Below are 23,656 nucleotides of genomic sequence, written 5' to 3'. Positions count from 1 at the left end.
CCGGGTCACCCTCGCCCAGCCCAGCCCACAACACCCCCCCCCCGCCCCCCACCCCGGGTTCCGTGAACACGTGCCTGTGAGGATGTCAATGCATTGACCACGGAAAAAATGCATGGGGGGAAACATGCGTCAGAGAGGACTTCTATACAAAGAGCTATTAGAAATCAATAATAAAAAGCCAACAATCTTTAGTAGAAAAAACAAACGAAAATAGAAATGGTGATGCTATAGATGGGCTGTTTGCGAATTGATAAATGACACTCTGGTGAGGATCAGAACGATGAGAGCCGTTTCCACTTCACTGGACAGCCCCATAGCACCTGCGCTGGGGGAGCGGGAGGGGGCAGACAGTGGACAGATCCGAACACTGTTACTGAAACCAGGTTGGCCAAATCTCCCTGAAAGAGGATGGCTGATATTTCAGTCCAGCGAGTCCTCTGCTGGGAATTCAGCTACGAACACATCTGCCTAAGTCCCCAGGCCGGCCCGGGCGGGGACAGCCACTTTTGCTCTGCCCTATCTGTGGAACAGCCTGCAGGTGCAAAGGCCCAGAGGCTGGAAGGTTGCCTTGGGGAAGGAAAGAGGTGGGGAAGCCAACCTTTGCCCTCCCCTCCCCCCCGACTCGTCCTAGTGGCGGAGGTCCGCGGGCCTGGACAGCCAGATCCCAAGACAGGGGACCCCACAGCGCCCAGGGCGTGCATCCCACCCCCTCTCCCGCTCTGCAGCCAGCGTCCAGATCAAGGCCAGACGGCAAAGTGGCCTGCGTGGGGTTGGAGAGAGGAGGGCAGACGCGGCCCGCGGCTGGCTCAGGTCCCAGGGGCATAACGTGGGGCCATTCGGCCCCCCAGGAGATGCGGAGCCCCGGAAGGGGCGAGGGGTGCTTCCTGAACGAGTTGAGGCGGGCGGAAGGTCCGGGAGGTTTCTTGGGGATAGGCGGCGGGCGGGGCCCGGGGAGCTTCCTGGAGGAGGAGACGGAGGGGGCGCCGAAAGATTGGGAGGATTCGTGCGCTACGCGGCGCCCCCGAAACCTCGGGGGAGCGCGGGAGGCGGAGCGGGCGGCGCCGAGAAACAGCGGCTGCGGGCAAGCGGCGGGAGCGAGGAACGCGGAGCCTGCCGCCACCGCCGAGCAGTCCTCCAGCCGTCCGGCGTCCGCTTGTCTGTGCGTCCTCCGCGGATCGGCGGCGGGCCGGCGGCCGAACCCATGCAGCCGCGCAGCGAGCGCCCGGCCGGCAGGACGCAAAGTCCAGAGCACGGCAGCCCGGGGCCCGCGCCCGAGGCGCCGCCGCCGCCGCCGCCGCCGCCGCAGCCGGCAGCGTGAGTGGGCCGGGGGCCTGGGGACCGTGACTGGCCAGGGCCGAGGAGGAGGGGGGGGGGGGAGGGAGGGAGGGAGGGGCGCGCCGACCCTGGCAGGCTGCCGGGAGGGGACGGCCTCGCGCCCCGCAGGCTCGGCCCGACCGCGGAGGGTCCAGGCCCCCTGCGTTACCCGCGCACACGTTCGGCGCGGGGCAGGGCGTCCCGAGGAGGCTGCTCCCGGAGGCTCTGTCCCCTCCCGCCGCCCTTGAATTCCGGCTGCGCCGTTCAAAGACGCGGGCGGCCTGTCTGAATGATGGGGGGGGGGGTTGGCGGTCAAGAGAGGTCACGCCTGCTGGTCGGTGTAGGGGTCTGCTTCAGAGCCACCGGTCAGTACGGACCAGTTTCACCTCGTGCACTTCCCGTATGCCCAGCCCGTGCCGAGGACACCGGACTCTGATGGGGGCACGGGAAGGGTTGCCAGCGATGGACAGAGAGCCTAGTCCCGAGGAGGGTCTAGAGAGCCGGGTTCTGAACGGAGGCCCCCGGGCGGAGGGAAGTGTGGTGCTTGAGCAGGGGTCGTGGCAGAGGAAGATGTACAGGTTCAATGACGGACCGGGGTCTGGCGTGGGATCCGACCTCACGCTGGCAGCAGGTTGGGGCAGAGTCTAGCTGGACGCCCTGGATGCGAGCGAGCAGAGTGGGGTGGCGCCTGGAGAGCAGGGGAGGTCCTGAGGGGAGTGGGTCCGTGATGGAAACCTGGTTCGGGCTGCTGGGGGAGGGTGGCCTCCTGGGTGCCCAGGCCCTACCCAGGGTCTCAGGGGTGGGTGAGCAGCTCCCTGCAGAGCACACCGTGACCGGGCACTGCCCACCTACAGCCCCGAGGCAGAGCGTGCCCGGCCCCGGCAGGCCCGGCCCACGGGCCCCATGGAGGGCGCAGTGCAGCTGCTGAGCCGCGAGGGCCACACGGTATCCCACAACTCCAAGCGGCACTACCACGACGCCTTCGTGGCCATGAGCCGCATGCGGCAGCGCGGCCTCCTGTGTGACATCGTCCTGCACGTGGCTGCCAAGGAGATCCGGGCACACAAGGTGGTGCTGGCCTCCTGCAGCCCCTACTTCCACGCCATGTTCACAAGCAAGTACTGCCCCATCGGGTCCGGGCACTTGGGGGACTCTGCAGCTCTCCCAGGGTGGGGACCAGCCTGACCTGCTGTCCCCACAGATGAGATGAGTGAGAGCCGTCAGACGCATGTGACGCTGCACGACATCGACCCTCAGGCCTTGGACCAGCTGGTGCAGTTTGCGTACACGGCCGAGATTGTGGTGGGGGAAGGCAACGTACAGGTGAGGCTGCCTCGCCCCTCATGTCCCGTACCGCTACCCTGCTTGTGCCTCCGCTCTCCCCACGCCCCCAGCATCCCCTGTACCGCTGCCACCCCTTCAGTCCTCACGTCCGTTTCTCTGTCCCTGCTCCCTTGGTCCTCTCTCCCACCTTGCCCCATAGACTCTGCTCCCGGCCGCCAGCCTCCTGCAGCTGAATGGGGTCCGTGACGCCTGCTGCAAGTTCCTGTTGAGTCAGCTCGACCCCTCCAACTGTCTGGGCATCCGGGGCTTCGCCGACACACACTCGTGCAGCGACCTGCTCAAGGCGGCACACAGGTACGTGCTGCAGCACTTCGTGGACGTGGCCAAGACTGAAGAGTTCATGCTGTTGCCGCTGAAGCAGGTAACGTGGCAGCTGGAGCACAGCCTGGACCTTGACTCGGACCCCAACCCTGACCCAATCGCCAGACCCCAGCACCAGCCTTGGCCCCCCTGGCCCCCATCATCTGGGCCCATAAGACCTGGTCCTTTGCTCCTCAGTCTTTATCTCCAGTCTCTGACCCACGTTCCAACCCCACCACCCATCCCCTGGGAACCCCCCACCCCCATTTCCTAACCCCACACAAGCCATCACCATTGATATCTGACACTCTCCTGTTTTGATCACATACCTGCCTACAGTCTCCCGTCCCTGGTTCCATATCCCCAGGACTGCTCTGGAGCTAGGCCCCCGGGAACTGGATCTGTAACTCCTGACCCTGCTTGGCTCCTCCTCGTAGGAACACCCCCTTGGACTCTCCCTCCCAGGCACCTTCAGGGCTCCATGGGCCCCCCAGCCCCTCCCCAGATCTCAGGTCTGAGGGTCCCCACCTCCAGGTGCTGGAACTGGTCTCTAGCGACAGCCTGAACGTGCCTTCAGAGGAGGACGTCTACCGTGCCGTCCTGAGTTGGGTCAAGCACGACGTGGACGCCCGGAGGCAGCACGTTCCTCGGGTGAGGCCAGGCCCTGGGGGGCCTGCGGTGCTTGGGAGGGGACGCAGTGGCTGAGGATGAGGCGTGCCTGGGCTCTTCCGTGCCCAGAGGTCCCCAGGGGTGATGCAGGCACGTGTCTTGAGGAGGGTCCAGGACACATGAGCAGGCCTGACCGTAGCAGGCCTGCTACCACACCCCAGCTGATGAAGTGTGTACGCCTGCCCCTGCTGAGCCGGGACTTCCTGCTGGGCCACGTGGACGCCGAGAGCCTGGTGCGGCACCACCCGGACTGCAAGGACCTGCTCATTGAGGCCCTCAAGTTCCACCTGCTGCCCGAGCAGAGGGGCGTCCTGGGCACCAGCCGCACCCGGCCCCGGCGCTGTGAGGGCGCCGGCCCTGTGCTCTTCGCTGTGGGTACGCCCAGCTGTCCCGTCCCATCCGGTCCCCCATCCCTGCCCCGTGTCCCTAGCCACAAGCCCAGCACAAGCCCCCCCACCCCACCCCCGCCCCATGCCGTTTCCATCCTGCGCTCACCCCACACCTGCTCCTCCATCCCCCGTGGTGTTACCCACTCACCGGTCACCGGCCCCACTTGCCCTTGGAGCCTCCCGGCCCTCAGCCTCGAGCTGCGCTAGAGCCTCCTAGCCCACTGCGTCCCTGGGCCCTTGTCCTGCCCCGTCACCTCCCCCTCCCTAGGTGGTGGGAGCCTGTTCGCCATCCACGGGGACTGCGAAGCGTACGACACGCGCGCTGACCGCTGGCACGTGGTGGCCTCAATGTCCACGCGCCGGGCCCGGGTGGGCGTGGCGGCAGTCGGGAACCGGCTGTACGCCGTGGGCGGGTAAGAGTGGGGGCTGGTCTCGGGTCAGGGGCTTGGCACGTGCCCACTGGGCCAGCCCTGACCAGCAGCGAACCCCTCCCCTAGTTACGATGGGACTTCAGACCTGGCCACCGTAGAGTCCTACGACCCTGTGACCAACACCTGGCAGCCTGAGGTGTCCATGGGCACGAGGCGCAGCTGCCTGGGTGTGGCTGCCCTGCACGGGCTCCTGTACGCGGCCGGTGGCTACGACGGGGCCTCCTGCCTCAACAGGTAGTGGCTGGGGTCAGGGCCGCGCGGCCTTTCAGGGTTGGCTCGGCAGGCGTGGCTGCGTCAGGACTGCAGAGGCCCTGCCTGAGCGGAGCCAAGGGGGACCGTGCCTGAGTCAGGTCACCAGGGTCCCCTATGCCTCTTCGTCTGGGCTAGGCCAGTGGCCCCTTCTTTCCTCTCCGGCGTCCTTCCCACCAGGCCAGGGGCTGGGCCCAGGTGGACACTTGCCCAGCGTTATCCAGGTAGCCCGTGGCCTGTGTCCACCCAGTAGGCCCTGCTTCCTGCTCCAGTGGGACTCTGGGGTCAGCCTCCGTGACTGTCTAGCACAGAATTTTAGTCATTCCTCGGGGGAGGGCAGGTCCTGAGGCCGGGACTGCTTTGCTGCCACCGCTCGAGGTCAGCGGCCGTCCTGGTGTCTACAGCGCCGAGCGCTACGACCCCCTGACGGGAACGTGGACGTCGATCGCCGCCATGAGCACCCGGAGGCGATACGTGCGCGTGGCCATGCTCGGTGGGTGACTGCTGCGCGTAGCGCCCGCCCCAGGCACGCCCGCACGCAGCAGGTGCACCACGGGTGTGTTGGCTCCCTGCAGATGGGAACCTGTACGCCGTGGGCGGTTACGACAGCGCGTCACACCTGGCCACCGTGGAGAAGTATGAGCCCCAGGTGCGAAGCACCCCAGTCACACGCTCCCCTTCCCAGAGCTACTTCGCGTCATCACTCTCTGGCCACCCCCGTCCCCCAGAGGGTCATCCCTTTACGTCCACCCTGTCCCACAGACACCCCACCCTGGAGTAGAGTCCTGCACGTGGAGGCGGAGGGAGGCTGGTAGTGGGTCTGCCCCCAGCCCGTCCCTCCACTGCAGGTGAACTCCTGGACGCCCGTGGCCTCCATGCTGAGCCGGCGCAGCTCCGCGGGCGTGGCGGTGCTGGAGGGGGCCCTCTACGTGGCTGGCGGCAACGACGGCACCAGCTGCCTCAACTCTGTGGAGAGATACAGCCCCAAGGCGGGTGCCTGGGAGAGTGTGGCGCCCATGAACATCCGAAGGTGCGCCGGCCCCCACACCTGTCACCACCACGGCGGTCTGCACCCCCGACCCCGACAGATGTGTCCCAGGCTCTCACCCCTGCGCGGCGTGTCCCCCCACCTCCCTCCCAGGTCTCCCCCTCCGGGGCCCCGCCCCCACTGCTCCAAGGCCCCGCCCCCATCATGCCAAGGCCCCGCCTCACCGGCTCATTTCCCCCACCCATCCGTCCCGCCCCCAGGATGCCTCCCAAGGCCCCGCCCCCGAGGCTCCTCAGATGGCTACCGCCCCAGACCCGGCCCTGCCCCCTCCTCACCCCCAGCCTCACCCCTTACTCCTCCCCGTCGCCCTGCCGGCAGGAGCACGCACGACCTGGTGTCCATGGATGGCTGGCTGTACGCCGTAGGGGGCAACGACGGCAGTTCCAGCCTCAACTCCATTGAGAAGTACAACCCGAGGACCAACAAGTGGGTGGCCGCGTCCTGCATGTTCACACGGCGCAGCAGCGTGGGCGTGGCAGTGCTCGAGCTGCTCAACTTCCCGCCGCCCTCTTCGCCCACGCTGTCCGTGTCGTCCACCAGCCTCTGACCCGTGGCGCGGCTGCACAGAGGCCCGCCCGCGGCCTCCCACGTGCCTTAAGCCCCCTGGGCCCAGCGCCTCCCTCCCCTGCGCATGGGGCGGGGCTCGGCCCCCACCAGGAACGTCCGGGGCCGTCTGTCCAGTCTCCGCGCGTCTAGGCCGTGGGTTTCTGTGTTCCTTCCTCAGTGTTTGTGTGTGTGCCGTTTATTTATTCACTCGTTTATTTATTGATTGGTGGCGAGCAGGCTGCAGCTGCCAGTTTCTCCGTTTACTCTTAAAGTGTCGTATCTCTGGGACCAAGCCTCCCTCTTGGGTGTCCTCCCACCGTGCTGGGGGCACTGGGGAGCGACAGGGTGGGCACTGGCGTTGCCCGTGGGTAAGGGGCCAACTTGGACTCTGTAGACCTGGAGGGACCAAGGGGTGATGCAGAGCAGTTATTGGGGGGGGGGCTTTCTGAGCAGGTGCAGACCCCCAGCCTGAGCTTTGCACACCTCCTTGCCTCGCCCAGCCAGGCACACTCCTGGCAGGGGGGCACGAATTGGGCTTCCTTCCCGTGGCTGTGGTGTCATTTCTGGATCCTGCACTGAGCTGGGCACACGTGCACCGCAGACCGCATACAGCAATATGAGCCACTTGAACAATAAACATGTTTCCTGGGCTCTGCGGGCCTGTGGCTGAGTGTCCATCTCTGTCTTCCAGGGTCCTGTCTGGGGTGACCGGGAGGGCCTGGGGTGGCTATGCGGCTGGGCCGAGATGCTGTGTTGGCACCTGGGGGCTGTGAGGCAGCACCATCGCATCCGGGGGCAGGGCTGTGGTGGCCAGTGGCTTACTCTAGGCTCTGCATGGCGTTCCCCCTCGCCATGGCTGTCCCGGGCGCACCTGGGAGGGTCATGGCCTCCCTCCTGGATTCTGGTTAAGCCTTGGGGACCCTGACCTTGATCTGGGGTGAGGATTGGACTGAGGCAAGAGAGGAGGCTGCGGGAGGGTCCTGGCTTCCCCTTACCCAGTTGCAAATTCCTGCTTCAACAGCTGAGAGTAAGCACACATGCCCTTACAGTCACTGGTGACTCAGCAACAGGCATTTAGGTGGAAACAGGATGTGTGCTCACATGGTGGGGAGGTCTGGAAGGGGATCTCTGGGCTCACGGAGCTCCAGCTCTAGGCACCCCCAGTCTGACACAATCACAGACTGGCCTTTGGGCCCCCTCCTCTACAGACTGGGGTCTCTTCACTGGGCGGTGAGAGGAGGGGAGCCTTTCCTCCCCATCCCCCACCCACCCACCCCCCAGGCTGGCTGGCGTGTGTGGAGGACCCTGGACAGGGAACTGAAAGGCTCAGCTCAGCCTCAGGTAGGGGCCAGGTCCCTCCCAGAAAGGCTCCGCCTCCCCAGCCCTTGGGTACAGGACAGGCTGCCCCAGAGCCCCGCCCCAGGAGGTGGGGCAGGAGGCTCGGGACAGAGGGACCCAGACCTGTCGACCTGCTCTGCTCGGGCCAGCTGCCGCCGCCGCCCATGGGGAACAGCCACTGTGTCCCTCAGGCCCCTAGGAGGCTCCGAGCCTCCTTTTCCAGAAAGCCCTCGTTGAAGGGAAATAGGTGAGGCGGGGCAGGGTACAGCTGCGGCCACTCGGTCACAGGATCTCCCTCCATCTGCCTCGGGGGCCAGGCTGTGAGCACCCCTTCCCTTGTTCCCAGAGAGGACGGCGCCCGGAAGCTGGTTGGCCTGTTTGGCACCGAGGCCAGTCCGGATGGGGACACCACTGCCGACAAGATCTTCCGCTACATCCCTGGGACGGTGAGCAGCCGGGCTCAAGGGGGTGTGGCAGTGGTGGTCTGCGTGTGACTGCGTGTGACTGAGTGTGTGTGTCCTGCCTGTGCCGGGCCCGGGGTCTTCCCCGTCGGACCGGGGGAGTCAAGTCCACAGCACAGGGAGGAAGTAGGTGCAGCCCTACCCTGGGAAGCTCATCGGCCGAAAGTCTGAGCAGAGTGAAACTGAGACCCGGCCCTGAGTCAGTGGGGCGGTGGGGCGGGGCCTCCACGCCTCGCCACGTGCCAGCCCTGCCTGGGGGCCCTGGTGTCCGCCCCCCGCCCCGGGCCCTGGCCCAGGACAGCGTGTCTGGGCACGTTGGAGCTGGACAAGCACGCGTGTCTTGGCTGCTGCCGTGTGGGCACGGGCGTCAGGCTGGTGACGGGGCCGTGAACCGCCACGCCAAGCTGTCACTCCGAGAGCTAGGGGCTTCGGGTGCGCAGTGAGCCGGCCTCTCCCCTTCCCTCGGCCCCGGTTTCTCCAAGGGGTGTCCCTTCAGTGTCCACCGCTGCCTCGTCCCCCAGCAGCCCCTGCGCCCCGCCCCCCAGGCCCCGCCGCGGGGACGTGGCTCCCAAGCCCACGGCAGGCCACCCCGAGCTGAGCACGACCCCAACCCCCTGCCCAGCTGGCCGAGGGGGAGAGACGCCCTCCCTTTAACCCAGCATGGCAAGGGGCGGGGCAAGGCTCTGCTGTGTGCAGGGGCCCTGGGGTGTGAGGGAAGTGACCCCCCAGGTTCTTGCCCCAGACACAACTGCCCTGCACCCCTCGGTCCTCACAGCAGCTGGTGTGGGCTCCCGAGCCAGCTTTCCAAGTGTTCCAATCAGGCTGTCCCCTCTCCTGCTCCCTGGGGTGTCCTGGGCTCCCTGTGGCCAAGTGCCGGCTTCAGAAACCGGGCTGCCTCAGAGAAGTGGGCAGAGCACTTTTGACAAGTCCCAGCCGGCGTCCCTCTGTGTGGCCGCATCTCAGACCTCAACTCCTTCTGTCCAGGCCCAGGGCACATCGTGTGGTCCTGGTGGTCCTCTTGGGCCAGGACATGGCGGCCGGCGAGGGGACCCGGCTTGCTGAACCTCGGGGGGTGGGGCCGGGGGAGGAGCCAGCACTCCTGGAGCCCTGCCTGGGCGCGGGTTCTACACCCAGACGAGAGCCTGCCCAGCCACGGCCCCAAGGCTGAGCCCAGGCCACAGGGCCAGCTGTGTGGCCCTTCCTGCTCCGTGGCCTATTTTTCATGGGTCCCATCCGGCATCATTCCCCACACTGGGTGTGGGCGCAGGAGGCCCCACCCAAAGGCAGGGACGCCAGCAAGCTGTGAGTCTGTCTGTTCACATTCCTGGGCTTGCCCAAGGGGTGGCTCAGCTTGGCCAGGGCACAGCAGCCCCTGCCAGCTCCCCAGCGCGCCCTGATCCCAGAGCTCAGCCCCTCCAGCCCCAGTTCAGCGCCCATCCCGGTCTGACTCCATTCTGACAGTCAAGCCCCTGTTTATAGAGGATTCTCTGTGTGCCAGGGTCAGCTGTTGGTGGGCACTGACCCTTCCTCCCTTCAGCAGACAGGCATTGAGCCCCCAGCACACGCCAGGCCTGTCCTAGGCCCTGGCCCAGCAATGGGCCCTGTTCTCGTATCGTTCTCACCCCATGACCGAGCCAGGTGATAAGACAAAGAAGTAAAAGACAGAGTAAGCCAGATGTGGCCAGCGCTGAGGAGAAACGTACAGGAGGACCAATGGGCGGGGGTCTCAGTGAAGCTAGAATGTTGGAAGGGCACCCAGACAGGGGCTTACAGAGAAGGGGGTCTGAGCCAGGCTCTGGATGGGGTGAGAAGGGGCTGGGCTGAGTGGTCCAGGCAGAGGGGGCAGCCTAGCAAAGGTCCTGAGACGGGCACGTGCCTGATGTGAGGGGAGAGGACCCCTTGGCCGTTGTCAGGACCTTGGCCTCCGCTGAGAGGGAGATGGGGGGCGTGCGGCAGTGTGCTGGTGGCTTGAAGTGGGCTGTGACGAGAGTACTTACACCAGGGAAATTGGCAAATACTACAAATCAGTCCCTCCCCCCTTTCTTGGTAGAACCAAGTTTTAAAATGTTAGTAGCCAACCCTGAGGTGCGGGAGGGATTCGAGCGTTGTCTCACCTGGACACCTGAAAACCCTTCTGACCAACAAGTCTTGGGAGGTTGAATAACCAAAATAAGGGAACGCAGTTAGGAAATAGCGAAGCTAAGGGTTGTATCTCCGTTGAATTGAAACCTCGCTGATTCCAAGACTAGACCACAGAGTTGTGACCAGCATGGAGGCTGTGTGTGTGTGTGTGTGTGTGTGTGTGTGTGTGTGTGTGTGTGTGTGTGTGCGCTGCATTGTTTTCACGTGAAGAGGCTGTGAGTGTGTACAGGGTTCTGTACACACGTGTGATGCTGTGTGGGCGTTCTTAACCCGTGTATTGTGAGACTGGGGGGCGGGGCTGCTGGCCGCTGGTCAGGCCCCCTCCCCTGAGCTCTGCCCCCACCCCAGAACATCCCGACCCTGGAGAGCCAGCAAGAAAACCTGGAGCAGCCTTTCCTGAGTGTGTTCAAGGCAGGGCAGCGGAGGGCGCCCGTGAGGAGCCTGGGCAAGGTTGTGCACTACACCAAGGTCCAGCTGCGTTTCCAGCACAGCCAGGTGGGGGCCGGGCCGGGAGGGGCATGCTTGAGGGCCACCCTGGGGCCTGCCCCTAGCCCTCAGACCTTGGCCCCACTCTCCCCCAGGACATCAGCGACTGCTATCTGGAGCTCTTCCCCTCCCACCTCTACTTCCAGGCCCATGGTTCCGAAGGACTCATTTTCCAGGTGAGGGGAAGTGGGCAGAGGGAGGAGCTGGGGGAGAGAGAGAGAGCAGCCCCTTGGGAGGCACGTGGCCCAGTCCTGCTCGGGGTCCCCCAGCCCTTCCCTCCCGCTGTGCTCTGGCAGGGGCTATTACCACTGATGGAGCTGAGCGTCTGCCCGCTCGAGGGATCCAGAGAGCATGCCTTCCAGATCACAGGTGCGCAGGGGCACGGGGGTGCTGCCAGTGCGGACCTGGCCCTCAGGAGGGCGAGAGCACTAAGGCTGCTCAGTGAGCCTGGCCGTTGACCGGGCCCCAGGACCTTGGCGGGGCTCTGAGCATGTTGAGGGCTCCTGGCTTTTCCTCTGATGGGCACACGTGCATATGCCGGGCTGAGGTGGAGGGCAGTGGGTTGGGGGCCTCCAGAGCTGTGCGTGTGGTCATCAGTGGCTCCCCCCAACCCTTGAGGAGCCTTTCCTGTGGCCGCTGGCCTAGCCTACTCTGCCCCTCCCCCGCAGGCCCGCTGCCCGCCCCCCTTCTCGTGCTCTGCCCCAGCCAGGCCGAGCTGGACCGCTGGCTCTACCACCTGGAGAAGCAGATAGCCCTCGTGGGAGGGGTGCCGCGCTGCCACCCAGCACCCCCTCAGGTCAGTGCTGGGAACCCCACGCCCCCTCCCACCCCCACTCTCCTCCTCCTGCCCCTGACCCCCTTCTACCAGGGCCCGCCTGAGAACGAGCTCCCCTGGACTCTGCAGCACAGGCTGACCCCGCTGCGGACGGCGTCAGGGCTCCAGGTGGTGGGCACCGCCGTCTGTGCCTCAAGGGTCAAGCTGCAGCATCTGCCCTCACAGGTGGGTGGAGGGGCGCAGAGGTGGGAGGAGGCGGGGGAGGGGTGCAGGCAGCAGGTGGGGGCCCTGGGTGTGTGCTGGTGGAGACCCTACTCCGCCCTGTGACCCCCCGCACAGGAGCAGTGGGACCGGCTCCTGGTCCTGTACCCGACCTCCCTGGCCATTTTCTCCGAGGAAGCAGATGGGCTTTGCTTTAAGGTGGGTTCCTCCCCACTGTGGATCCGCCCCAGGGACGCGCCCTCTGTGTGGGGGTGGGAGGGGGCAGCAGCTCAGGAGGAACCTGTATTTCGGGGCCTGTTGGGGCAGAGAGCACTGGCCCCACCCACCCAGCCCACTGCCCTGGTCAGTCTGGTCTTAGCCTGACGTGGGCAAGGAAGGTGGGTGCCCTGCCTCAGCGTCCCGTGTCATCCTAGAGGGTCCTCAGGCACCAGCAGACCCATCACCTGGGGTGGGTGGCATGGGGGCCCCTAGTGCCCCTGAAAGGGGCCTATACCTCTGAGCAGGCATCTTCCTGGTGCCTGAGGCTTCTGCGTGTGCGTGTGCACGTGTGGGCATGGGCGTGGGTGTGAAGGTCCTTTGGGGCCAGAGCGAGTGTCATGTGCGTCAGGGTACGTTCTACTCTGGGGGTGATCATGGCTTTCAGTCACTGAGAAACACACGGGGGGCTTCCTCGTGATTCCTTCCCACCCCACCCTCCATCTTAGCGGGTGGCCCAGGGGACCAGTCCCCGACCGGTCCTGTGTCGGCCATTGGCTGGCGAAGGCCCCACCTGGAGACCGGGGGTGAAGGCATTCCCCAAGGACAGACGGGGAGTGCCTGGCCTCCCACGGGGTGTCGGCCTTGGACCTGCCTTGCCCTCTGCCTGGCGTCCAAGTGCCCATCAGCTCGGGAGGACAAGACGGGGCAGTGGGCACAAGGGCTGCTCCCCCTGACTGAGGCCTCGTGCCCCCTGGATGCCCCGCAGGGGGAGCTCCCGCTCAGCGCCATCCACGTCAACCTGGAGGAGAGGGACAAACAGATCCGCTCTTTCCTGATCGAAGGTGGGCAGAGGCCGGGCCTGGGAGAGAGGGTGTGAGCCCAGTGGGCACCCAGCTCTGCACCGGGGCTTTGCAGGGGGCACCCTGCCTGCCAGGCCCCCTCACGGCATCTGTGTGCCAGGCCGTCTCATCAACACCATCCGTGTGGTGTGTGCCAGCTACGAGGACTATGGCCACTGGCTGCTCTGCCTGCAGACGGTCTGCCGCGGGGACAGGGCCTCCCCACCGCCTGGCCCCGAGAGCTTCCCGAGGCTGCAGGCGCCCCCACAGGTGAGGAGTCAGCAGGGGAGGTGCCGCCGGGCAGCGCCGGGCGCCGGATGAATCGGGAGGGTGGGCCTGGGCTCGGGGAGGTGGGGGGAGGGGCCCTGCCATCCGGCTCACCCTTACCCACCGCCGGCCGCCCAGGTTGTGGGCAGTGGCCGAGGCTCACTCTCCTCTGACGGACGGACCAGCTGGGACTCGGGGTGCCCAGCAGCTGCCTCCAGCCGCTCCACGCCTGAGTCCGCCGCAGGCTGCTCTGCCCGGCCCGCGCCGGTGAGTACCTGGGGGGGATGGGCAGAGGACGGGGGCGGGGGACAATGAGGCGAGTTTGTGTTGGGGACCCCACTGCAAGTAGGACCCTAGTTCCTCAGGGGAGGGGACTCAGACCGGAGGGGCTCTGTGTAGCCTCAGAGGGGTATGTGGGAGAGGGCCCTGGAGAACCTTCTGGAAGGTCCTTGGTCCCCACAGGAGCAAGCCAGCCCTGGCTGCACCAGCGTCGGTGGGCACAAGGCAAAGCTGAGACGGGCCGGCAGCAACCGATCACCCAGGAGCAAGGCCCAGGGCGAGGGGCCCGGCCCAGCCATCCCACTGCACCTGGACCTGACCAAGGTGGGCCCAGCACGCTGACCCCAGCTCCAGGCATGGCTCTCCCTCCCGCCCTCCATCTCCCCGGCCTCCTCGGTCCTGGAGCCACCCAGAGGCCTCTTGCACGGAGAAGGGAGGGCTTGGCCGCTTCCAGCTCTGGCGATTCTGTCTGTTCTGTCTCTTGCCTGTAGCTGAGGCTGGAGTATGGCCCTGAGGCCCCAGACCATTCTCTGGAGACACCACACTCCCCGCTCTACGCTGACCCCTACACACCACCTGCCACTTCCCACCGCAGGGTCACAGACATCCAGGACCTGGACAAGGTCAGTCCCTTGCTGGGTGACAGAAAGAGCTGGACGTGGCCACAGCCTGAGGTTGAGAGGGTGCCTGAAGCCTGAGATCTGCTCAGGCTGCCGCGGGAGGCTGAGGGGGTTTCTGGGGCAGGGGCCCCTCAGCTGCATGGAGGTCCCAGCCCAGGGCCTCGGTCACCAACGCTCTCCTGACAGTTCCTCAGTGCGATGCAGAGCTCGCTTGGACCTGAGCCCTCGAACCCATTCCCCTTGGTCCCCGTGTCCGTGCCTGTCTCTGACCCCAGCTCTGGACTCTCCGGCCCCCACTTGCTCTCCGAGAAGGGAGTCCTGCAGGCCCGAGCCTCTCAGCGGCATCGCGGCTCCATCAAGGGCCGGGGGTCCCGGCCCCCAGGCTCCCCTCAGCTTGTGAGTAGCAGCCCCCACCCCGGGCAAGGGGTTCTGCAGGAGAGAGGAGACCGCGTGGGGCCTCCTGGGACCCTGAGGGAGCAGGAGAGATGGAAACGGGGGAAGGGAGGATGGGCGGAGACCAAGGATGGGAGCAGTGGCAGGAAGGGGGTGGGGGCAAGAGGAAAGGTGGGGGTGGGTTCTGGCAGGTTCCTGAGCTGGTCGCCAAGCCCGTCCTAGGGCCCATCCCTCAGACTTGTCATTGGGGTCCCCAGGTCTCTCCTGCGAGGGAAGTTGCGCCCGAACCCCCGCCACCTCCCCCAGGTGAGTGAGGGCCCTGCCTCTTCCTGGGGAAGCTCTGGGTGTTGCTTCCTGAAGGCACACAACCTCTGCCCTCCCTACCAGACGGCCGCCCCCCAAGGAGCTACGACAGTGTCTGGGACAAAGCTCTGTCACCTGCCCACCAGCGGTGGCCTCGAGCACCTGAGGCTGAAGGCGGGCTCGTCCAGTGGATCTGATGGCCACCAGGAGGCTGCTTCTCGGGACCACCTGCCGGCATCGACCCTGCAGGAGGGGCTGAAGCAGGGCCTGGGGCTTTTTAGTGGGGCCACAGGCACCCAGTATCGAGTCAGGGTCTGACCCCAGCAGGTGGAGGGGGCCTCCAGAACCCTGAGTTACCCTGGGCTCTTGAGGGGTCAGGAGGGCCTCATCCTCAGGACACCTTGGCCAAGGTGACTGGACGCCCAGAGGGGCCAAACCTCGGCCTGCCTCTCAGGGAAGGAATGAGGGAGGGGACTCGGGGAAGGGGCTTCACCTGGGAGAGGGAGGATGGCACAGGTGTAAAGGTCAGAGGGCTGAGAAAGTCAGGTTAGCGAGAGTCAGAGTATGTGAGGCCAGAGGGCACAAGGGTCTGAGACATCACAAGCAGAGGCAGGAAGGTGGCCTGGGCGCATGTGAGTGGGATGGTCGGGAGAAACCGGCAAGAGACTAAACAAGAAAGAAAGAGATTTTATTGGTGCTGTGTGTCCACGCATTCTGTCCTGAACAGCCAGGAGTCTCCTGCGTCCCGGGGACCCTGTATGTGCTGCCTCGGAGCTGGACGCCCACCCAGCACCTAGGCTGGCAGCCCCCTTGCTCCACTACTGCCCGCACCCTGCCCACCTTCCTTTCCCATCTCCGGCTCCTGTCAGCTCTGGGCGAACCCAGGTGTCCCGTCCCTCCACCTGATACCCTTGACTTCTGCCTCTGCCCCTCCTCCAGGGCTCCCCAGAGGAGGGGCTCCAGGCTCTGCCCTACAGACCCCCAGCCTGCAGGGCCCCTCTGGGTACCTGCTCACCATCTCAGGCAGGAGCCAAGGAGGTCTTGACCACAGACCCCTGGGGTTCAGGGGTTAGAGAGGCCTTAGAGGCCTCCAACGGCCCAGCCCACTTAGAAACAGGGCAGAGGGTCCCTGGGACGCCGCCCCCCAGCCTCAAGGCCCTCTGCCCAGATCTCCAGCTGGGGCCTCGCTGCTGCTCTGAAGCCCCATCATACCCCTCCCTCCAACACGATAACCACATAGGATTAGGACTCCAATTAACTCTGGTTTCAGATAAACCACAAATAATTCCTTAGCATAAGTAGGTCTCATACTGCGTGTCTGAGATTCCAGTTTCACTGGACACCTTGTGTGTTTTGTTGCTAATCTGGCCACCTTACTAACCAGCTCCCTGCTTGGCCTACCCTCCCAGCCTGCCAGAATCTCCCCACTCCCAAGTGTGGAGCACAGCCTCGGCCTTGGCCACGGGCTGGACCCTCGGGTGGAGTCCAAGGGAGCCAGGACCAAGGACGCAGGCTCCTTCCTAGACGCCGCAGAACACAAGGGTCAAAGGGCAAGGCCTGAGGGCAGCACCTCATCCTGAGCACCTGTGGACATTTCCTCATGCTGCGTCTTCCTGGGCGGAGCCTGGGTCCTAGGAGCTGGGGCTGCGGCGCCCCCGCCCCACCTGCCGGCGGAAGTACCGGATAGCGGAGATGGTGCCGATGTTGGCCAGCAGAACTGCAAGAGAAGCACAAGACCTCCTGAGTGCCGGCTCCATTCCGGCCTGGTCACCACCCTCCATCCACACGGCGGGGTTCTCAAAGGATGGGGGGAGGCCAGCGGGGCGAGAGTGGGTCAGCGACGCAGGAGATCAGTCAGGGAAGAAACCTGCGCCTCCCCATGTGCCCCTCATCCCTGCTGGCCCAGCAGCTGGGACACCACCACTGCCCCTCCATTTGACTTCTAGACACCAGCCCCCCACCCCCCGGGCCCACAAACCTGTTTTCCAGGCGTCTGGGGCATGCAGGTCTGATGTTCTCACAGCCCAGGTAGCGAAGGCTACAAACACCAGGCACATGTCATTCTGGCTGAAGGTAAACGAGGTGAGGGGACCCCAGGGTTCCCCTAGGAAAGAGAAGCGTGTCCTGAGCTCCTGCTGGTGTCTCACTCAGATGCACCTGCCCTGGGACATGTCTCTCCTGGCCATGTCTGTCCTGAGACATGTCTGTCCTGAGTCACATCCTCCCCGTGATACCTTTGTCCCAAGACACAGGGTAGCATGTGGCATAGTTGAGTCAGGCTGACTTGGGCGAGTACGTGTGGGGCACCGTTTCCTGGTTTGTAAAATATCTTCCAGAGGGAATTTGAGCCTGCTCTGGCAGGCAGTGTGGCCTGAGCTGGAGCTGCCCCAACGCCTGCCTGCTACAGGCTGGGGGCAGGCACTGCTGTTATCTGGACCTGAACACAGGGTGACGGTCAGTGTGGAGCCAAAGCCCTGCTCGACTTGGGCTGCCCCACCTGGACCGGGTCCTGGGATGGCCAGGAGCTGGTCCTTCCTGCCCAGATCATCCCTGCGGGCCCCCACCAGCTCACAACCCAGGGTCCTGGCTTGCCCCTCCCCAGTGGCCCTCTTGGCCCAACTCCCTGGACAGTGTGTACCCAGGTCCTGGACAGGCCATGGGGTCCCCGCAACACACACCTGCTTGCCTGATGGCCGGGGTAAGCTGCTCCGCTGAGGCTGGGCTAGGCCCTGGTGGGGTGCCGGTCCCCACTTCCCCGGGGACTGACCTGGGGGGCTCCGTGGCCTGCATCTGGAGAAGGGCAGCCGGCCCCAGCGTGCCCCCTGACGTGTCCTCCCAGAGGAAGTGTTCATAGGCCTCGGGGATGGAGATGGGTATGGGATCTCCTGGTGGAGGGGCCGGCAGAGGCTCAGCCTGGAGGGGTGGGGCCTGGGCGTGGCCTTCCCGGTGCCTCGACCTCTGGGCTTGGCCATCCTGGAAGAAGAACTCGCACACATCCGGCCACTGGACTTCGGCCAGAGCCTGGCTAGCCTCTGCTTCCTCCTCGACATCTTCCTCCTCCTCCTCAATGGTGTCACAAAAGAAGAACTCATAGGCTTCTGGGAGGGTCACCGCAAAGCAGCAGCTGGGCCCAGGCCCCGCTGAGGCAGAGGGGGCAGGGGGAGGCAGGTGCTTCAGGATCCGAGGCTGGGGGGTCCGGGGTCCAACGGCCACAGCGTCCCAGGCTCCAGATGCCCTGCGGCCCCCAGCTGCTGTCCTGGGGGCTGTGGCTGGGAAGGCTGGGCCCGAGGCCTCTCCTGACCCTGGCTCCTCGGGGCTGGGCACAGCCATGGAGAATCGCACTTTCTTCTTCTTGGGGGCTTGGATAGGGCCTGGCGGGGGCTCCCCAGTGTGGTGTCCAGGGGCACCTGCTGAGGGCTCCGCTCTGGGCTTCTGTCGGCCCCCCTCTGGAGACCGAATAGGGCTCGAACCCAGCTTGGCCACTGGGGCAAGCTCCAGCTCCACCCTGTCAGGCCCAGCCTCGGGGACGGGAGCAGGTGTAGACACACCCACATCAGGCCCAGCCTCAGGAACCAGGTGAGGCAGAGCTGTACGTGGAATAGCCTTTGAGACAGGCGTAGATGAATCCACCTCCAGCTGGACCACTGGGCCTGGCGTAAGCAGGTCCACATCCAGCCTAGGCTTGGAGGCAGGTGTAGACAGAGGCTCCTCGGGCTGCGGCTCGGAGGTGGGTGTGGACAAAGCCATGTCTGACTTAGCCGTCGTGACGTCTAGAGACGCCTCCAGGTCAAGCGTGGACATAGTGCGTGGCTCAGTTCTGAGGGTCATTCCGCTTAGGTCTGTGCCCTGCTCAGTGGTAGGGACGGATGTAGACAGATCCACACCTGGCCCTTGCCTGGCCACCTGCTCAGGGGCTTCTGGAGACTCTGGCCCCAGCTCGATCTGCCCAGCTCCTGCTGTCTGCCCTGTTGTCCCCACCCGGAGACCCTTCCCCCTGGACCCGGCCAGGCCAAGGCCGTCCTCGGCCCCGGCCTCAGGGAGCAGTAGGGAGCCCAGCTGGGTGGGCGCAGGGCCTGGGTCACCCAAGCGCCCACCCGCCTCGGTGCCTGCAGCCCGCCTCTTCTTTCGGCTGGGGCTGCGCAGCAGGGCTCCAGGGCTGCCAGGGGGCCTCTGGGGGGCAGCACTGCGGCCAGGGGAATCGGGGCTCCGAGCGGGCTCACCAGTGGGAGTAGGGGCAAGACCCCGGGGGGCTGGCCCCTGCAGAAGCCTCTGCCTCTCGCCTCTGGAAGACACTGGCCCCAAGAGGGATGAGCCCTGGACCAGAGGGGCAGCACCAGGGCTGAGGGACGGCCGAGCTTCTGACCGCACGGACATGCTGGGCATCTGCTGACCGGCCTCTGGGGCCAGCACGGGCTCACGCCAAGACCTGTTGACCAGCTGCCGGGTGGCTGCCTCGTCCTCCTCCTCAGAGCCGGGCCAGTCACTCCCCATGGGGGCCAGCTGCCCCTCAGGAAGGGGCGGGGGCCCTGGGGGGCTGCTGCCACTGCTGTCCCTTTGGTCAGTGTCACTGGACAAGAGCTCATCCCCAGAGGCCAGGCCAGCCTGCAGGAGGCCACACTCTTCGGCAGCAGCTGCAAACTCAGCCCAGTCCTGCTCACTCAGCTGGATGCTGTACTCGAAGTTCTCCATTCTGGGTCAGCAGAGGCACGTGACCCACAGACCGGGCTCTTCACGGGCCCAGGCCCGGGGCCCTGGCCGGCGCACACTACCCCCACCCCACCTGCCCCCTGCGCATCCCATGCCTCCCTGGCTCAGGGGCCAGCACTCCATCTCCGTCCTGAAAGAAAGCAGAACAAACAGAGAATCCAGAGGGAAGCTGTGCTGATCTCAAACCTGATGGCTTCCTGGAGCTAGAACGTCCGAAACCCACTTTCCGTGCACCCAAACTGACCGCAGATGATAACGTTATAGTGACATATCGCTGCAGTCCTGCGTTCAAGCTGGTGACGTTCACTGAGAATAGGGTTCCTCATGCTTGAGTTTTCCTCCCCAGGAGGAGTTTTCCTCCACAACGTTACGCATCTTCTGTTCAGCTGGGTCAGCCTCCAGCTTTCCTGCAGAGTTGTTGGTACCAAGGCCAACTCTATATAGCAAAGCCCATTTCAAGGACCACCCACCAGGGCTCAGTTTACCTGGGCGATAGCGCTGGACTATCCAACATGCCTCAGGTGGCAGCTGGCCGTGGGGGGAGGAGCTGCAGTGTCCAGCAGGTGACCAGTCTTTGGTGATGACCTTCCACTGGCCTTGGCTGGGACAGACTGCTGGGCTTCCTCTGAGCTTACCAAGGTCAAGCTAGTGCTGGCCAGAGCCTACTCAGGGGTCATCAGGGAGAGCCTGGCTCTGCCCCTGCCTGGGCAGGAGGTCCCAGAACAGAAATGAGCCTCCTGATTCCCACCAGCCCCCCTGGGGCCATCCTCAGTGTCTGTGCCCCTGACCAGATCTGCCCAGCCGGCAAAGGTCCCCTCCCCGCGTCTCAGTGAACTAAGGCAACCCTACCTGGCTGACAGCCCCTAACCTCTCAGCCCCCTACAGGGGGCTGCCCTTTGGCCCTTGGTCAGCTGCCACTGGACCCAGGGCGGTGGGAGGTCACTCTGGTCAGGCACGTCCTGCGATGGAGGTGCCGTGAGACCAGGGCACTGTGGCTTCCTGACCCCGCTGCACCTCGTCCCCCTCTCTGGTCCTAGGGGAGGTCCCTGTGGGGGCTGTCTGCCTTGGGCCCCCTTAGGATGGGAATGAGGGGTTGACGGCACTGTACCTGGGACCCCACAGCCAGCCGGGGCAGCGGAGCTGGGCATCCAAGCTGCCCGTCCCAGAGCGGCATGGTGCAGGGCTCGCCACGCAGGCCCCACCCCCATTGCCCAAAATACCACAGCCCCGCAGTCACATGTCTCCTGCCAGGCGGCAGGGTACAGGCCACAAATAGATGGCATTTGAGGGGCTGCCAGCTACGTGAGGGACGACGCCTTCCTGGTCAGGTCAGATGCCAGTCAGAGAATGCTGACCAGCAGTCAGGCCCACAGGACCTCCCTTTCCCAAGCTGAAGGCTACTCTGCTGCCCGCCCTGTCCGAAGGCCGCCCTTTCCTCTTAAAGTGGCCCCGCCCACTGTGCGAACTCAGCCCTCCCCGCTCCTCCTGCCACCTCGCCTGCTGGCAGCCCCCCAGACCAGCCCAGGTGCTTCTGGGTCCCAGAGCTTCACCCTGACACCTGTGGGGAACAGAGGGAGCCACCGAGTGATGAGCCAGGAAGTGACCGGTCCTGGAATGTTCCTAGAGGTCATTTGGACGTGGCCACTGCCAACCTGGGTCAGGGTTTGCACCTCCCTGCTCTGGCCCCTCCCCTGGCAGCATCGTGAAGCTGCCGGTGGGGCTTGGGAGACAAGTGGGGTCCTTGAGGGCTCTCAGTGCAGGCACCCACATGGGAGTGGGCCTCTGAAGAGGGCTGGGAGGGGTCAGGGGAGAGCTGGTCACTCCTGCCAGCACCTCTCCCGACCTAGGCTCCTGCAAGCCGGGCCCAAGGCGGGGGTGGCAACGCAGTCTGTCTCTCCAGGAGCAGGGGTCTGGTGCTGCCACCCGCAGGTCACCAGGAGGAGCCGGGCAGGAGACATGGCCTCTGAGAACAGCCCCTTACAGGCACCACCGTGCCCAGTCCCCTGAGCACTTTTCCAAAATGTGTCCGTCCTGAGAGGGACGCCAGGAGGACCCTCTTTCACAGTTGAGCTTGGTAAGGCACAGAGAGGGTGAGTGAGTTGTCCATAGCCACACAGCTAGTAAGTGGCAGAGTTGGGCCCCAAAGCCCTGCACGGAGCCATCCTGCCCTCGAGGCTGGTGTTGCCTATCCGCAGCCTGGCCACTGTGACACACACGCCTCCCGCTGGGGACAGAGGAGGGAGTGGGGGGGCTGGACAGCAAACAGCGAAACTAACAGGTAAACAGGATCATTTCCGACAGCAACACATCTTAAGAAGGACCTAGAGTGAAGAGGAGGGTGGCCTCTGAGGAGGGTCCAGGGGATTGAGACCGGGTAGGTGGGGACCACGACAGCCGAGGCTTCGAGTGGAGGAGGCCGAGCCACCCCGGAAGAGTAAGGTCGGGTGGCGTTCTTGGCCACCCTGGGTGGGCAAGCCTGGTCTGGGGTCTCTCCTCGCTGCCTCTGTGTGTTGGGAAAACCCAGGTTTCCCTCCTGTGTCTCTCCTGTGAGTCTCCTTTACTGGTCGCCAAAAGTGTGCGTGGTGGGGGGGGGGGGGCTGACCCACGCCAGGCAATTCGGTGACATCAGCTGCGTGTCCGACAGGTTAACTCAATTCTGATAATATCTGGAGATGCTCAGGGGCTCAGTCCCACAGGCTGCCCCCAGCTTCAGACGCCAATGGCAAGGAGCAGGTCCCCAGGTCACCCACCACTTCTGTCCGACTTGGCTACAAATGTGAGATTCCCACGACCCACTGCCCCTCGGATTCAATTAATTTGCTAGAGGAGCTCAGAGAACTCAGGGAGACGTTCACTAACGCTCACCAGCTCATTATAAGAGGGTAGGGTGAAGGATGCAGGTGAGGGTCCAGGTTGGGAGATGGGCAGGGCTTCGTGGGAAGGGGCGTGGACGCGGCTCCACCCATCTCCAGCGCTCGGGATTTTGTGGAGGCTTCTTCACACAGCCATGATGGATTATTAACCCCATTTTCAGCCCCTCTCCTTTCTCAAGAGGATGGGGGCGGGGCTGAAAATTCCACGCTTCTCATCAGGCTTGGTCTTTCTGGTGACCAGCCCCCACAGGAGCCTCATTAGAACAAAAGATGCTCCTGGGCTCTCAGCAGGAAATCCCCAGGTTTTCAGGCACTCTGTGCTGGAACGGGGCGGAGACCAGTACCCCTGTCTTCTAATCACCCCACAGTCCTCTTCCCTGCTCATCAGGCTCTGAACTTGGTGGCTAAGGCTGTGTTGGTCAGCTTCGCCGCTGAGGGTGGTCCGTGTGTGGCTCGTGCATCGCCTTCCTGTGGATGGAGACTCGGGTCATTTCCAGTTTGCAGCTCTTCCGAGTCATGCTATGAACATTCTGGAACATTCCTTTTGGCGGGCTTGGAGGGTCGTGGGGTCCGAGGTGTTTGTCCAGCTCTAGAGGACACTGCCCAACAGTCTTGCGGGGTGGCTGTGCCCTCGCTCCAGTGTGTCTGCGCCCACACTGCCTACGGCCTGTCACCGCCTGGTGCAGCACTTCCCTTAAGAATGAAGTTACTGGCCGTTGTCATTTTCTTTTTTAATATTTATTTATTTATTTGGCTGCACCGGGTCTTTAGTTGCGGCAGTCAGGATCTTCGTTGCAGCGTGTGGGATCTAGTTCCCTGACCAGGGATCGAACCCCTGGACCCCTGCATTGGGAGCACAGAGTCTTAACCGCTGGACCACCAAGGAAGTCCCCACTGGCATCTTCCTTTGTGAAGATGTCTCTTCAGTGCTTCTGCCTCTTTTCTATGCCTTTTTCTTATTGATCTGTAGGAGTTTGTTACCCATTCTGGGTAAGGATTCTGTTTTGAATATTTGTACTATGAATATCTCCCCCCCATCTCAACTTTTCAACCTCTTAACAGTGCCTTTTGATGAACAGAAGTTTTAAATTTTAACATAGTCCAAATTATCAACAATTTTCTTTATGCTTATCACTGTTTCTGTCTTTTTTTATTAATTAATTATTTATTTATTCTCGGCTGCGTTGGGTCTTTGTTGCTGCGCGCGGGCTTTTCTCTAGTTGTGGCGAGCGGGGGCTACTCTTCGTTGCGGTGCGCGGGCTTCCCCTTGCGGTGGCTTCTCTTGTTGCGGAGCACGGGCTCTAGGTGCACAGGCTCAGTAGTTGTGGCTCACGGGCTCTAGAGCGCGGGCTCAGTAGTTGTGGCTCGTGGGCCCAGTTGCTCCGCGGCGTGTGGGATCTTCCGGGACCAGGGCTCGAACCCGTGTGCCCTGCATCGGCAGGTGGATTCTTAACCACTGTGCC

General features: G+C 64.2%; 3 protein-coding genes across 8 annotated transcripts; 2 read left to right on the top strand and 1 right to left on the bottom strand.

Moving 5' to 3' along the window:
- The first annotated feature begins 757 nt into the window (after positions 1-757).
- KLHL17 (kelch like family member 17) lies at positions 758-6,941 on the top strand. 2 transcript variants are annotated; one of them, XM_082379596.1, is made up of 12 exons: positions 758-1,314; positions 2,169-2,428; positions 2,516-2,637; positions 2,798-3,019; positions 3,493-3,609; positions 3,789-4,002; positions 4,285-4,429; positions 4,514-4,681; positions 5,101-5,189; positions 5,272-5,345; positions 5,545-5,726; positions 6,063-6,941. In XM_082379596.1, the coding sequence occupies exons 1-12, from the start codon at positions 1,202-1,204 to the stop codon at positions 6,289-6,291; spliced, it is 1,935 nt and encodes a 644-aa protein (XP_082235722.1). In that variant the 5' UTR covers positions 758-1,201; the 3' UTR covers positions 6,292-6,941. The 2 variants fall into 2 exon arrangements, with proteins under 2 accessions (XP_082235722.1, XP_082235723.1); XM_082379597.1 differs by lacking the exon at positions 6,063-6,941 and having other exon boundaries at positions 1,065-1,314; positions 2,798-2,952; positions 3,396-3,609; positions 5,459-5,681.
- Positions 6,942-7,646: 705 nt separating this feature from the next.
- On the top strand, positions 7,647-15,309 carry PLEKHN1 (pleckstrin homology domain containing N1). Of its 4 annotated transcripts, XM_082379604.1 has the most exons (16): positions 7,647-7,875; positions 7,975-8,074; positions 10,580-10,726; positions 10,813-10,893; positions 11,014-11,086; positions 11,386-11,513; positions 11,622-11,717; positions 11,832-11,912; positions 12,679-12,754; positions 12,873-13,021; positions 13,157-13,285; positions 13,481-13,621; positions 13,789-13,920; positions 14,104-14,313; positions 14,547-14,616; positions 14,698-15,309. In XM_082379604.1, exons 1-16 carry the CDS (start codon positions 7,793-7,795, stop codon positions 14,808-14,810), a joined length of 1,809 nt encoding a protein of 602 aa, XP_082235730.1. In that variant the 5' UTR covers positions 7,647-7,792; the 3' UTR covers positions 14,811-15,309. The 4 variants fall into 4 exon arrangements, with proteins under 4 accessions (XP_082235730.1, XP_082235729.1, XP_082235728.1 ...); XM_082379603.1 differs by having other exon boundaries at positions 11,386-11,717; XM_082379601.1 differs by having other exon boundaries at positions 7,679-7,875; positions 11,386-11,717; positions 14,568-14,616.
- Positions 15,281-23,386, bottom strand: PERM1 (PPARGC1 and ESRR induced regulator, muscle 1). 2 transcript variants are annotated; one of them, XM_082379594.1, is made up of 4 exons: positions 20,429-20,779; positions 17,292-19,450; positions 16,592-16,717; positions 15,281-16,330 (listed from the first exon to the last, which is right to left on the bottom strand). In XM_082379594.1, exons 2-4 carry the CDS (start codon positions 19,300-19,302, stop codon positions 16,245-16,247), a joined length of 2,223 nt encoding a protein of 740 aa, XP_082235720.1. In that variant the 5' UTR covers positions 19,303-19,450; positions 20,429-20,779; the 3' UTR covers positions 15,281-16,244. The 2 variants fall into 2 exon arrangements, with proteins under 2 accessions (XP_082235720.1, XP_082235719.1); XM_082379593.1 differs by lacking the exons at positions 15,281-16,330; positions 16,592-16,717 and adding an exon at positions 16,724-17,050 and having other exon boundaries at positions 20,429-23,386.
- Between the last annotated feature and the right edge of the window lie 270 nt (positions 23,387-23,656).

Source organism: Balaenoptera borealis, assembly GCF_965194805.1.
Source record: "Balaenoptera borealis genome assembly, chromosome: 1".
Lineage (NCBI taxonomy): Eukaryota > Metazoa > Chordata > Mammalia > Artiodactyla > Balaenopteridae > Balaenoptera > Balaenoptera borealis.
The sequence above is the reverse complement of the archived record's forward strand: the minus strand, read 5'-3'. Positions and strand labels throughout refer to the sequence as shown.

Bases quoted from the DNA above. Each gene is read 5' to 3' on its own strand.
- PLEKHN1 (XM_082379603.1), top strand. From the start codon at position 7,793: ATGGGGAACAGCCACTGTGTCCCTCAGGCCCCTAGGAGGCTCCGAGCC. The intron at 11,718-11,831 runs GTGGGTGGAGGG...CCCCCCGCACAG, and splicing joins TGCAGCATCTGCCCTCACAG to GAGCAGTGGGACCGGCTCCT. The intron at 13,286-13,480 runs GTGAGTACCTGG...TGGTCCCCACAG, and splicing joins GCTCTGCCCGGCCCGCGCCG to GAGCAAGCCAGCCCTGGCTG.
- KLHL17 (XM_082379596.1), top strand. From the start codon at position 1,202: ATGCAGCCGCGCAGCGAGCGCCCGGCCGGCAGGACGCAAAGTCCAGAG. The intron at 3,610-3,788 runs GTGAGGCCAGGC...ACCACACCCCAG, and splicing joins GGAGGCAGCACGTTCCTCGG to CTGATGAAGTGTGTACGCCT. The intron at 5,190-5,271 runs GTGGGTGACTGC...GGCTCCCTGCAG, and splicing joins CGTGCGCGTGGCCATGCTCG to ATGGGAACCTGTACGCCGTG.
- PERM1 (XM_082379593.1), bottom strand. From the start codon at position 19,302: ATGGAGAACTTCGAGTACAGCATCCAGCTGAGTGAGCAGGACTGGGCT. The intron at 17,051-17,291 runs GTGTGTGTTGCG...CCCTGTGTTCAG, and splicing joins CCCGGCCATCAGGCAAGCAG to GTCCAGATAACAGCAGTGCC.